The 12,810-nt window shown below is 64.3% G+C and overlaps 1 protein-coding gene across 5 annotated transcripts in view; it reads right to left on the bottom strand.

The window, feature by feature from the left end:
- LOC101116255 (beta-galactosidase-1-like protein 2) overlaps positions 1-12,810 on the bottom strand; it is a 38,487-nt gene that overhangs the window by 806 nt on the left and 24,871 nt on the right. For 3 of the 5 annotated variants that reach the window (XM_060399608.1, XM_042233617.2, XM_042233620.2), the window contains 11 exons: positions 10,508-10,578; positions 8,541-8,625; positions 6,273-6,410; positions 5,759-5,839; positions 4,012-4,118; positions 2,349-2,489; positions 2,117-2,188; positions 1,880-1,958; positions 663-750; positions 378-489; positions 24-140 (listed from right to left, as the gene is read on the bottom strand). In XM_060399608.1, the coding sequence (XP_060255591.1) occupies positions 24-140; positions 378-489; positions 663-750; positions 1,880-1,958; positions 2,117-2,188; positions 2,349-2,489; positions 4,012-4,118; positions 5,759-5,839; positions 6,273-6,410; positions 8,541-8,625; positions 10,508-10,578 (1,091 nt within the window). The remainder of the gene's footprint in view (positions 1-23; positions 141-377; positions 490-662; positions 751-1,879; positions 1,959-2,116; positions 2,189-2,348; positions 2,490-4,011; positions 4,119-5,758; positions 5,840-6,272; positions 6,411-8,540; positions 8,626-10,507; positions 10,579-12,810) is intronic. The other 2 variants (XM_060399609.1, XM_060399610.1) reach the window with 2 other exon arrangements.

Below are 12,810 nucleotides of genomic sequence, written 5' to 3'. Positions count from 1 at the left end.
GGTCCCGGGGGATGAGCCACCACCTTATTTAAGCCTACGTCCAGCCAGACGCCTGGGAGGTAGAGGGTCTCCTGGGGCCCGATGTTCCAGTAGCGGCCGAGGTTCTGGTTGTTGATGAACACGACCCCCTTTTCCCAGCCCTACGAGAAGCGGAGGGACGTATCAGTCGGCTGAATTCAGAGTGACAGGGGCTCTTAGCTGCTGAGAGACCAGCCAGGACTGCCCCCAACCCGCAGCTGCCCCCGCAGGACGCCTGGCTCAGACCGGACCCCCAATCCTGGCCCCGAGAAGCCCAGCCGGTGCTGTCCACCAGAGAGGCCACGACGGAGAGCCTGTGGGCACACGCGGTGCACACACCCCTGGCGGGGGCTACACACCTCCAGCTTCACAAAGGTGTCGCAGGGGGAGTCCGAGACAGACAGGGCTCCCAGGAAGAATGCAGGGAACACGGGCTCTTCCGTCAGAGGTTTCCACTTGTCTGCAGTGAACCTGCGGGCAGACAGACAGGGAGGGGCCCTTTGCCGGTCGCCTGTGTCCAGAGCCCACGCCCGCCCTGTGGCCCACAGCAATGGCTGGGGAGGGGGTCCCAGGGACCCCGGGGCGGGGCGGGGGCGAGGCCGGGCAGCCTCTTCTGCCCTCGGCTGGCACAGGGCGGGACAGACCTCTGCAGGAAGCTCCTGTCCATCTCCAGGCTGTAGATTCTGAACTTTTTCAGGGGAGAGTCGTTCAGATAGACGTTCCCAATGATACCTGTGGGAAGGGGGCAGGACTGAGCGAGGAGGGTGGACAGGGGCCCAGTGGACCAGGCACAGACATGGACTGCTTCCGGAAAGCTCCAGAAAAGACTTCCCCGGAGAGGCCAGCCCAGGGGGCTCTTCACGCGAATTCCTCCCCTGCCATCCCAAAGCCCTGCGAGCCAGCGGACGGAGTCTGCCAGCCCCAGGGTTTTGGGCCTTCTGGGGGGCACCTGGGGTGGCGTCTGTCTCTGGGCCTTCTGGGGGGGGTGCCCGGGGTAGCTCTGAGGGGGCCTGGGGTGGCGTCTGTCTCTGGCCTTCTTGGGGGGGGGGTGCCCGGGGTAGCTCTGAGGGGGCCTGGGGTGGCATCTGTCTCTGGCCTTCTGGGGGGCACTCCCTTTGGGGTGGAGGCTCCCAGCAGCAAAGGAGACTCACGGCGGGTCTGACGGGCGCCCCAGCCTGCAGCTACTGAGATCAGTGTTCTGCAGCCCAGATGGGGCAAACTGGCCAGGGGCCCCAGGAGGAGGGGAGAGTCGGGGAGGCTGCAAGCCCCTCAGGGAGGCCCCGGGGGTCTGGGGAGGGGACGGGTGTCCTAGGACCCGGGTGCCCCAGTCTGACCACATTGCTTCCTCAAGGTGACTGAGGCAACCCTGCCTGGGGAGGGTTCTTATCCAGCTCCTGTCTCAGACTACATGACACCCCCCGGGTTTGATAGGTAAGAAGAGAGGGAAGGTTCAGAAAGCCCCCAAGACTCATCTTCCCAGGGTCCCTCAGGACTCACCCCTCCAGGGGGACCTCAGGACTCACCCCTCCAGGGGAACCCCAGGACTCACCCTTCCAGGGTCTCTCAGGACTCACCCCTCCAGGGGGACCAGGACTCACCCCTCCAGGGTCTCTCAGGACTCACCCCACCAGGGGGACCCCAAGACTCACCCTTCCAGGGGGACCAGGACTCACCCCTCCAGGGTCTCTCAGGACTCACCCCACCAGGGGGACCCCAAGACTCACCCTTCCAGGGGGACCCCAGGACTCACCCCTCCAGGGTCTCCCAGGAGCCCCCATCCAGCTGGGAGCCCTGCCCTGGCACAGCCCCGCGCCATGCGGCGCTCCCGTGGGGAAGGCCAGGCGGCGGCACCGAGGCCCACCTTTGCGCTGCTGGTCAATGCCGTCCCCGTAGTTAACTCTCCCGCAGTTCTCCGCCAGGATCCTCAGCGCCGTGAACCCCTGCGAGCAGCACAGGGCGCCCTGAGGAAGCCCCAGTCTCCCCTCGGGGTTTCTCCGTGGCACCCCAGTTTTCCCTGAGCTCTGAGCACGGGACAGGGTCCCTGATCACAGAGCCACACCCACCCCGGCTCTGTGGCGGCCCCCCCGCCCGGACAAACCTGGACCATGGGGATGACGATCGTATTCTTCTTGTAGTCGAGCGTCCCCAGGAAGTACGTGTCCAGGAACACCTGCCCAGGGAGCAGGCACGGCCCACGGCGTCAGCGGGGGGCCTGGGGGTCCCGGCCTGGTACGCAGAGGGGAGGGCCCGGGGGCAGGGCGGGGGAATGGAGGCCACGGTGTGGGGCCACCTCCACACGCGGGAGCGTCTGGGTGCGGGGTTGCCCCTACCTGTCCCCGGTCACGCACAAGGGCAGTGAGGATGCCGGACGTGGTGATGGTGGTCTCATACAGCGTGTACCCAAAGGACTGCCCGCTGCCTCCATTGATCGGGAGGTTCTCCATGTTGACCGGGAGCTCCGAGGTGACCGGCTGCATGGACAGGAGACGGGGGTGAGGCTGACCGAAAGCGGCCACCTCGCCTTCCGGGGTGCGGGGCGCAGGGAGCAGGCGGCCTCATGGGGTCAGCACGCGGCGCGTGGTGAGGATGACCACTTTCTATTTGCCGTCACTCAGGCAGGCGCCACAGTCCTGCCCGATTCCTCATCAGGGTCCGGGGACAGGGACAGAAGGAAGCTGAGCACAGGGGCCTGGGGCTCGAGGTGGACCCGCCTCGGCCCCCTTGCTTCTCCGTGCTCCTCCTCTGGCTCCCTGCCTCCCTCCCCCTACTCCGTGCTGTGCTCCTCTTCTGGTGCCCTGCCTCCCTCTTCCCTTCCGTGCTCCTCCTCTGGCTCCCTGCATCCATCCCCCCTCCTCCGTGCTCCTCCTCTGGCTCCCTGCCTCCCTCCTCCCCCCTCCTCCGTGGTCCTCCGCTGGCTCCCTGCATTCATCCCCCACCCCGTGCTCCTTCCCCAGCTTCCTGCCTCCCTCCTCCGTGCTCCTCCTCTGGCTCCCTGCCTCCCTCCCCCATCCTCTGTGCTGTGCTCCTCCTCTGGCTCCCTGAATCCGTCCCTCCTCCTCCGTGCTCCTCCTCTGGCTCCCTGCCTCCCTCCTCCCCCCTCCTCCATGCTCTTCCTCTGGCTTCCTGCCTCCATCTCCCCTCCTCTGTGCTCCTCCACTAGTTCCCTGCCTCCATCCCCCCTACTCGGTGCTCCTCCTCTGGCTCCCTGCATCCCTCCCACCTCCTCCATGCTCCTTCTCTGGTTTCAGGCATCCATCCCCCCCTCCTTGGTGCTCCTCCTCTGGCTCCCTGCCTCCCTCCTCCGTGCTGTGCTCCTCCTCTGGATCCCTGCCTCCCTCCCCCTTCTCCGTGCTCCTCCTCTGGCTCCCAGCCTCCCTCCTCCTCCCTTCTCCGTGATCTGCCTCTGGCTCCCTGCATCCATTCCCCCTCCTCCATGCTCCTCCTCTGGCTCCCTGCATCCCTCCTCCCCCCTCCTGTGTGCTCCTCCTCTGGCTCCCTGCATCCTTCCTCCCTCCTCCTTGCTCCTCCTCTGGCTCCCTGCCTCCCTCCCCTCTCCTCCATGCTCCTGCTCTGGCTCCCTGCTTCCCTACCCCCTCCTCCGTGCTCCTCCTTTGGCTCCCTGCCTCCCTCGCCCATCCTCCGTGCTGTGCTCCTCCTCTGGCTCCTTGCATCCATACCCCTCCTCCGTGCCCCTCTCTGGCTCCCTGCCTCCATCTCCCCTCCTCCATGCTGTGCTCCTCCTCTGGCTCCCTGCCTCCCTCCTCCCTCCTCCGTGCTCCTCCTCTGGCTCCCTGCATCCCTCTTCCCTCCTCCTCCTGTCTGCCTGTCTTCTGCACTCTGCGCTGAGGCTGGGGTGGAGCCCCATGGAGACTGCTTCTCTTCGTCCTCCAGCTCAGCAGCTCCAGGTAGCTCAGAGCGTCTGTGGACCCAGCCACAGTCCACAGTCCTTGGCAGGGGGTAAGGCCCTGAGCCCAGGGCCTAGCTTGCACTCACCAGCTCCAAGAAGTTCAGGGCATCCCACAGGGACACGTAGAAAGCTGGTGTCACTGGGTCATACGCCGTCTTGGGAACAAGGTCAGGCGGGATGGGAAGAGGGGCCCCTGCACCACAAGCAGACGATAGGGCATCCCCAAAGGGCCCTGACCGTCGCTGCACCCCCAGCCACCCCCAGCACCAGCTCCTGCCCACACCCAGCAGAGCACGCCACTGCCAGCCACACAGAGAGCCCCCAGGAAGATGGGGGCTGCACAGGCCTTGCTTCTCACGCTCTTCAAAACATAGACACCTGTGAGGACGTGACGCTGGCAAGACCCCTACTCAGATGACAACAGTCACTCAGACTTCCCTGTCCTTCCTAGGAAGTTCCTGCACAGGGAGGTGGGGTGGCGAAGAGGGAGGTGGGGAGGGTGCAGGAATGTGGGGTGGGGGAGGACGATGGGAGGACAGGGAGGATGATGGGGGAAGGGTATGAGGGGGAGCACGATTGGGGAGGACAGTGAGAGGAGGGGGAGAACAATGTGGGAGGAGGTGCGGACCGGGGAGGAGGGGAGGATGATGGGGAGGAGGAGAGGACGATGGGGGAGGGGAGGACGATGTGGGAGGAGGGGAGGACGATGGGGGAGGGGGGAGGACGATGGGGAGGAGGAGAGGACGATGGGGGAGGGGAGGATGATGTGGGAGGATGGGAGGATGATGGGGGAGGGGAGGATGATATGGGAGGAGGGGAGGACAGGGGAGGAGGGGAGGACAGGGGGAGGAGGGGGAGGACAATGTGGGAAGAGGTGCGGACAGGGGAGGAGGGGAGGATGATGGGGAGGAGGAGAGGACAATGGGGGAGGGGAGGACGATGTGGGAGGAGGGGAGGACGGAGAGGAGAGGAGGATGATGTGGGAGGATGGGAGGACGATGGGGGAGGGGAGGATGATGTGGGAGGATGGGAGGACGATGGGGGGGGGGGAGGACGATGGGGAGGAGGAGAGGACGATGGGGGAGGGGAGGATGATGTGGGAGGAGGGGAGGATGATGGGGGAGGGGAGGATGATATGGGAGGAGGGGAGGACAGGGGAGGAGGGGAGGATGATAGGGAGGAGGAGAGGACGACGTGGGAGGGGAGGACGATGTGGGAGGAGGGGAGGACGATGGGGGAGGGGAGGACAGGGGAGGAGGGGAGGACAGGGGAGGACGATGGGAGAGGGGGAGGACGATGGGGGATGGGGAGGACAATGTGGGAGGAGGAGGACGGGGAGGAGGGGAGGATGTGGGAGGAGGGGAGGACGTGGGAGGAGGGGGAGGACGATGGGGGAGGGGAGGACAGGGGGAGGAGGGGTAGGAGGGTGTGGGAGGAAGGGAGGATGTGGGAGGAGGGGAAGATGAGGGCAGAGGGGAGGACAATGGGGGACGGGGAGGAGGGGGAGGACGGGGGAGGAGGGGGTGGACGATGGGGCAGGGGAGGACAGGGGAGGAGGGGAGGACAGGGGAGGAGGGGGAGGAGGGTGTGGGAGGAGGGGAGGATTGGGAGGCGGGGAGGACAACGGCGGAGGGGAGGACAATGGGGGAGGGGGAGGAGGAGAAGGATGGGGAGGAGGGGGAGGACGGGGGAGGAGGGGGAGGACGATGGGGGGGAGGACAGGGGGAGGAGGGGGAGGACGGTGTGCAGGAGGGAGGTGTGGGAGGATGGCGAGGGGGAAGGGGAGGAAGCCAGTTTCCTGAGGTCTCAGAGCAGCGGCCGGCGCGCAGGTACCTGCCACGGAGCCAAAGAGTTCCCGGAGCTTTGTGTACTTGGCCGTGTAGTCCCCGGCCTCCGTCAGCACCGCATCGTAGTCTGCGAGACACCAGACAGGTCACGGGCATCAGGCCCCAGGACAACGTCACGGGAGGAGGTGGGCTCAGCAGTAGGCTCCTCGTCCCGGCAACGCCGCAGGCAAGACACTCGCCGTGAGCCCCCGGTCAGCCAGAATACCACACACACTGAACACGCGAACAGCCCCAGACTGTCCAGAACCCACCTGGCAGGCGGGAGGCCACAGTCACCCCATCTCTAGGCCTTGAGGAGGGGTAGGGGCTGTCCCCAGGAGCCACTCCTCCTGGCCTGGGCTGTGCTTCCTTCCCCAGCCAACTGGTCTCCTACACCCTGGAAGCTTCGGTGGTGGTCCGGACAAATCCTCGCCTTCACATGGGAGGTGCCGGCCGCTGTCCCCGAGGGACGCCCCTGGAGTGCCCGGGAGTGCTGTGCGTGCCCCGTCAGGGACACTCACCGTAGCTGGTGACATCAGGCTTGTAGTCCTGGAAGTGCATGGCTCCTCCGATGAAGCCGAAGTTGGTGCCCCCGTGGAACATGTACAGGTTGATGGACGAGCCAGCTTCGACGATGGCCGACACCGTGTTCAAGACCTCTGTAGGGAGGGGCATTTCATGGCCGAGTGCTCACGAGCCCTGAGCCCCTGGGAGGCCCCTCACCGCTCTGGCCCGTGGCTTCCCTGAACTCAGCCGCAGTCCGTGGCCAGAGGCCCCGAGTCCAGAGCTCGGCTTTCAGTGGCTTTCAGTTCCCAGACGAGTCTGCCTGGGGCCAGGCTGCAGCCGGGCCGCGACCCCACCCCCTGCCCAGGGGGCTTCGCCTGGTGCTCATCTGGAGGACCTGATTAGAGGCGAGGTCTGACCGCCCCCAGGCCCCACCCAGGCTGGAGAACGAGCCCACCACACGCACAGGATCAGTGGAGGAGCAACATGCACAGTTAATAAACATCACATAAAGGTTAAAATGCCTGTACTGGCTGAAGGAGAAGAGCTGAACAAGACGCTGCTGTTTAGTCGCTGAGTCACGTCTGCCTCTCTGTAACCCATGAACTACAGCCCACCAGGCTCCTCTGTCCACGGGATTCTCCAGGCAACAGCACTGGAGACGGTCGCCATTTCCTCCTCCAGGGGGTTTTCTGGACCCAGTGATTGAACCCACGTCTCCTGCACTGCAGGCAGATTCTTTACCACTGAGCCACAGGGGAGCCCAGCAAGGCTCCTATCAGACAGCAAACATTACCGTTATTAATAACACTGGCTGTTGATGCATCTGGGGGGAATGGACATCTTTGACAGTCCTCTTCCTGGAGAAGATCCCCGCGTGAAGGAAGCAGTGCCAGCTGGGGATTCACTCCAAGGAAACGCCAGGTGCACCCAGCTGACGTGCAGGGAGGCTGGCCACAATGCGGTCCATGAGCACAGACCCTGGACCTCCCGCGTTCCTGGCATGTTCTTTGCTGAGCCACCAGCGAAAACCCAGAAGCACCCAGGTCTTCAAAACGAGAGGGCATGGGGGGGGGCAGTCTCTGCATCCTCGAGAGCAGTGGGGTCGTCCACATCTCACAGCGCAGGAAGCCGGGCTTCTGGGCCTCTCACATCTGCCCACACCCGCCCACACCTGCCCACACATGCTCACACCTGCCCACACCCACCTACACTCACCCATACCTGCCCACACCCACCTACACTCACCCATACCTGCCCACACCCGCTCACACCTGCCCACACCCGCTCACACCTGCCGACACCCGCTCACACCTGCCTGCACCACCCCACTCACCCGTACCTGCCCACACCTGCTCACACCCGCTCACACCCACTCACACCGGCCCGAACCCACTCACACCTGCCCACACCCACCCACACTCACCCATACCTGCCCACACCCGCTCACACCTGCCCACACCCGCTCACACCCACCCACACCTCTACCTGCCCACACACGCCCATACCCACCCACACTCACCCATACCTGCCCACACCCGCTCACATCCACCTATACCTGCACCTGCTCACACTCACCCACAACTGCCCACACCTCCACCCACTCACACCTGCCCACACCTCTACCTGCCCTCACTCACCCACACCTGCCTATACTCACTCACATCCACCCATAACCACTCTCACCTGCCCACACCTCCACCTGCCCACACTTGCCCACACCCGCTCACAGCCACCCACACCCACACCTGCCCACACTCACGCATACCTGCCCCCACCTGCTCACAGTCGCCCACACTCACACCCACCCACACCTGCTCACAGCTGCCAATACCCATACCCGCCCACACCCACTCACACCCGCCCACAGCCGCCCACAGCCACCCACACCCACTCACACCCGCCCACAGCCGCCCACAGCCGCCCACAGCCGCACCCGCACGTGCACTCAGAGTGCAGACAGAGGATGCCTGCGCTACACACGCAGAAGCGTCTGCTCTGGACTCCAGGCTTTTATCTCCTCTTTACACACGTCCTGTGTCGGCTGGATGCCAGCGACCAGCATGCATCACTACTCCAGAGCTATTACAAAGACCCCAGAGAGGTGTCTGACCGCTCCTTCCTCTGTTGAGACAGAAGACTCTGGACCCGCTCAGGAGCTGCCTGTGTGCACAGCTGCCCGGAGCGCCGCACGGCAGCCAGTTCACACCATCGGCCGCTCCCCTGGGGCTCAGTCCTGCATCGGAGGCCGGCACAGGTTACACGGGGTCCCACCGAGCACGCACCTGAGGAGTCCAGGATGTAGTGGGGGCCGCCCCACGAGTCAAACCAGCCCGTCCAGTACTCCATCACCATCTTGGGCCGACTGCCCTGTGCGCCAAAGGGAGCAGTTAGCTGGCGCCTCTGCCCACCCAGCCCTTCCCCGGCCACACGCGGACTTCGCGGGAGCTGCCCAGGGGCTGCACCAACACCACCCCAGCTCCCGGCCCCCCGTGCCTCCTCCCCCCCGCAGGGGGCGCTCCTGCAGCTGGCGGCCTGGAGGTCAGGGTCCCCAGTGTACAGAGCACCCCTGTCCCATCCGGGGACTGCAGAGTCACGGTCCACTGAGAAGGTCCCGACCGCGCCATGGGAAAGGCCATGGGCTCGGCTTTCTCCAGGCTGCCCACCTCCCAAGGGGACATTCACAGCACATCTGGGTCGCTAACAAGGTTCACTAGTCACACAGGTCAGCAGTCTCCCCTGCTGGGAGGGGCCCTGGTAGAGGGCCAGGGGTGGACTTCCGCCGACAACCCAGGTCACTGTGGCTCGGGGCTGGCTCAGCACCGACTGTGCTGTGTGCCCTGACCTGACTGCCGGGGGCCTCTGTCCTAGAATCTGTGTCCTGAACTGGCGAACAGACGCACAGCGGCCAGTGACACGCTACTGGGACAGTCACACGAGACGAGGCAGTTGGAGCCGACAGCACACACGGCCCAGCCGTGGGAGGCGCCCAGAGATGCCTGCATCCACCCTCCGCTCACTAGGCATGGACTGGGGCTGGCGGGGTGCGTGTGAAGCCCCTGAGCACCAGACGGGGCCTCTGACCTGAAGCAGGATGGGTCTACGGCCCCTCTCTGGAGGAAAACACGCAGCTGAGCAGCGGGGGAGAGGCCGCTGGCGCTGGCGGTGGGTGCGGTGCCAGGCTGGCCAGCCCTGAGCCACCTCTCCAAGCGCAGCTCCACAGTGCCCATGGGGAGCACGACTGTCCTGGGTGCTCCCCAAACACCACCCATTTGACCCTCAAACAGCCCTACGAGTCAGTTCCAGCACAACCATCCCCTCCAAGACGGTGATGGAGTACTGGATGGGCTGTTCAGTTGCGCTGGAGGTTCCAGCACAACCTCCAACCTCACAGCACCGTCTTTGTCCTGGACAACCTCGAGGGCGACTGTGTACCTCGCAGGACTCTTCCCAAGTGGGTCTCAGTGTCTCTGAGGGCAGGGGCCCTGTCGCCTCAGAACCCTGCCAGCGGCAGCGGGCATGGCGCAGGGGGTGGGAGGGCGGGTGGACGGGGCTGGTGCCCACCTGCACACTTCCCTCCCTCCCTCCATCCGGCCTCCTCCCTGCCCGTCCCTCCAAACAGAATGTGGGCGAGGCCAGCCCTGGGGACCTACCACTGCCCGGACTCCTGTGGCTGAGCCTCTGGACCGCACCCCTGCCTTCCAACAGCAGCAGCTGGGATGGGGGTGCCCCAGCACCCCACGGCATCTGTGTTGGGTCAGGGGCAAGCCCTCCAGCACCCTAACCTCTCCAGTCGCAGGTCTCAGAGAGGACACCTGCCCACCCGCACATAAGGTAGGGGAGGGCGGCCTTGAAGCCTCATCGCCCGTGAGGCCCACTCCACACCAGCCTGACGGGCTGTGCCCCCTGCCAGCTGAAGACAACAGACAACAGCCTTTCTGGGCCCCGAGAGTCCTGGCAGGTCAAGACCAGACCCAGGCAGGGAAGCATCTTTCCCACATGGAGCATGTTCAGGGCTCGCTGAGTCCATGGAGCTCTCGACTTCCAGGCCTTCAGAAAGGCCCCCTTTCTCATCGAGAGGCAGGAACCCACCTCCACACACCTGCCGGCACCAGGCTCCCCTCCCCAGGGGCAGGCAGCACGGGGCGGGGTGGGCCGTGAATGGGGAAGCGGGGACAGCTGAAGGCCGAGCCCCGTGGTCCCCCCACCCACTGAAGCCCCTGACACTGACCCAGGCTCAGTGCGCACGCACCTGTGTGCCCAGCAGGATGGTGGTGAGCAGCTGCAGCTCCGACTGTGACTGGAGGTTGATGGTGGCCAGCACTGCAGGCAGGAAGGACACAGGGGACAGAGATCACCCCCTCGCCTGGAGGACTGAACGCCCCTGACGTCCTCAGCTCACCAGCAGGTGGACTAGTCCTGACACCGCCTCCGACCGCCAACCACCAGTTTAGTTCCTGTCTCCAGGAGACTTCGCTGGCTCATCTTGGGAATTCCAACGCTCAGCACAGGCCTTACAGAGATCCGCTCACTCAGCAACTGTGTTTGACTTACATAATTCTCACAGCCTGAGCGTGCACTGCCTTTGACCTCTCCTTCGCAGGAGCCTGCAGTCTGACGTCCACTTTGCACCCCCAGCCTCCAGCACTGGGTGGTCATCTAGGAAGACTCCCCTTTCACGCCTTAGGTGAGGGCTAGTGTTCTGTTCCAGCCCCAGCGATAATCCTCATAGCTTTCCACCAGGGAAAAGGACAACCAAGAACAATGTGCCATGTTTGGCCCACAGGCATGGACGCGGCCAACCCTCAGGCAGAATTTGGCTCCGAGGCTCTTGCCTGCTTCCTGTCCCTGGACAGAGGGGCTCACGTGCCCTGGCCTGAGCTCTGCTGTGCCCAGGAAGGTGAATGCTCACTGGGTGGTCTCCTGTGGAACGTGAGCCCTGATCACGGGGCTTCCCTGGAGATCTGGTGGGTAAGACTGCGCGTCCCCTGAACAGGTGCAGTTTCCATCCCTGGTCGGGGAAGGAAGGTCCCAGGGGCCACGTGGTGAGTAAACAAAAACCGAAAAAGAGATCTTGACAATGCTGGAGAGCAACTGAACTCTAATAAAAAAAAATTGATTACGTTTTTAAAAAGCGAAACATCAGCTGGGACCCCGGGAGGCCCACTTGGTATGGAGAGGACCCCACATCCAGACTCTCCTCACCTAACGTGAACAGCCACACCAACAGGGGGCCAGTCTGAACCGGCCCAGCAGAAACCTCGGTGCCACAGGTCAAACCAGCCGAGGGAGCCCTGCACTCCTCCATCCCACCCCCTCCAGACTGGAGAATAAGAAGGAGGGTGAGGAGGGGCCGGGCGGGCACAGGCTCGCAGAGGGCACGGCACAGGGAAGCCTGGGAGCCAGGAAAGGGGCGGGGCGGTCGTAACCAGCCTGTGAGAGCAGAGACGAAGACCCGCCGCAGCCCAGTGGCCCCTCCAGCCACCTCTCCCCTCACCCCGTGCCTGGACCCCTAGGAAAGCCGAGCCCCAGCGGTCCCGGCACTTGCAGAAGAGGAAGCCCAGAAGATGGCTCCTGCACCTTCCTGCCCCTAGATTCTCATCGTGTCAGCCCGAAGGGTTCCCTCCAGAGTCACTTAATCCTGTGAAAGTCACCCCCAACACCCACACCTGGTTCCCCTGATGGGAACTGCCGCCTCAGTCCAGTCACCCCACAGGGAAGGGCACTGGTCACAGCCGCTGGCCAGCAGGCCATCAGAGAAGAAATGCATTCGAGGAAAACACGGTGCAGGAGCTACAAGGATGGGCAGAAGGTGGTTGAGGAAACTGCCCAGAAAGTGGAAGGAAAAGGAGAAGACAGACAGCTGGAGAGCTGCACGGCGCAGAGGGTGAACACGCGCCTTGGATCCACAGAGGACGGAACCAGAGAAGAGGCGGGCAGCACAGCAGGGAGCCTCCAGGACTGCTCTGTCCAGGCGACAGAGAGCCGAGGAAGGCGGACTCCACAGAGACTAGGGCCCAAGTCCCAGCAGCACGTGGAGAAAATGGCGGACGACACTTCAAAGTCCCCGGACCCGGACTGCCAGGGACCTGGACCACCATCGGGCCAGGGACACAGTGAGGGCCCAGCACCATCGGACTGGATCAGATTCCGATAGGCACGGGCGTCTTCAGACACCCTGATGGGGGTCGGGAGCTGCCGGCCAGGTAGGTGTTTGAGAGAGACAGGGAAGAGGACGGACAGGAAAAAATTGAAAGGAAAGGAAAACCAATGGGTGGTTACACTGGAAGCGAGCTGGCCACAAACACCGTCCAGAACACCGATGGGCTGCCCGGCCCGTGTAAGGACCTTACTCGGGCCCAAAGCATCATGCCCATCAAGGACAGTGGTGGGGGGACAGCTGCACCCAGGAAAGCCGCGGGGCCGGGGCAGCAGGAGAAAGGGCTTGACATCCACACTACAGGACTCTCTGTGCAGGTTATTTAGAATCACGGAGGCAGAGCCAAAGGGAAAGGCAAACAGCTCAAAGTGGGCACCTCGGGGCGAGGGCCGCGG

The sequence above is a fragment of the Ovis aries genome, chromosome 15 (assembly GCF_016772045.2).
Source record: "Ovis aries strain OAR_USU_Benz2616 breed Rambouillet chromosome 15, ARS-UI_Ramb_v3.0, whole genome shotgun sequence".
Lineage (NCBI taxonomy): Eukaryota > Metazoa > Chordata > Mammalia > Artiodactyla > Bovidae > Ovis > Ovis aries.
This window is presented reverse-complemented; position numbering and strand designations above follow the sequence as displayed.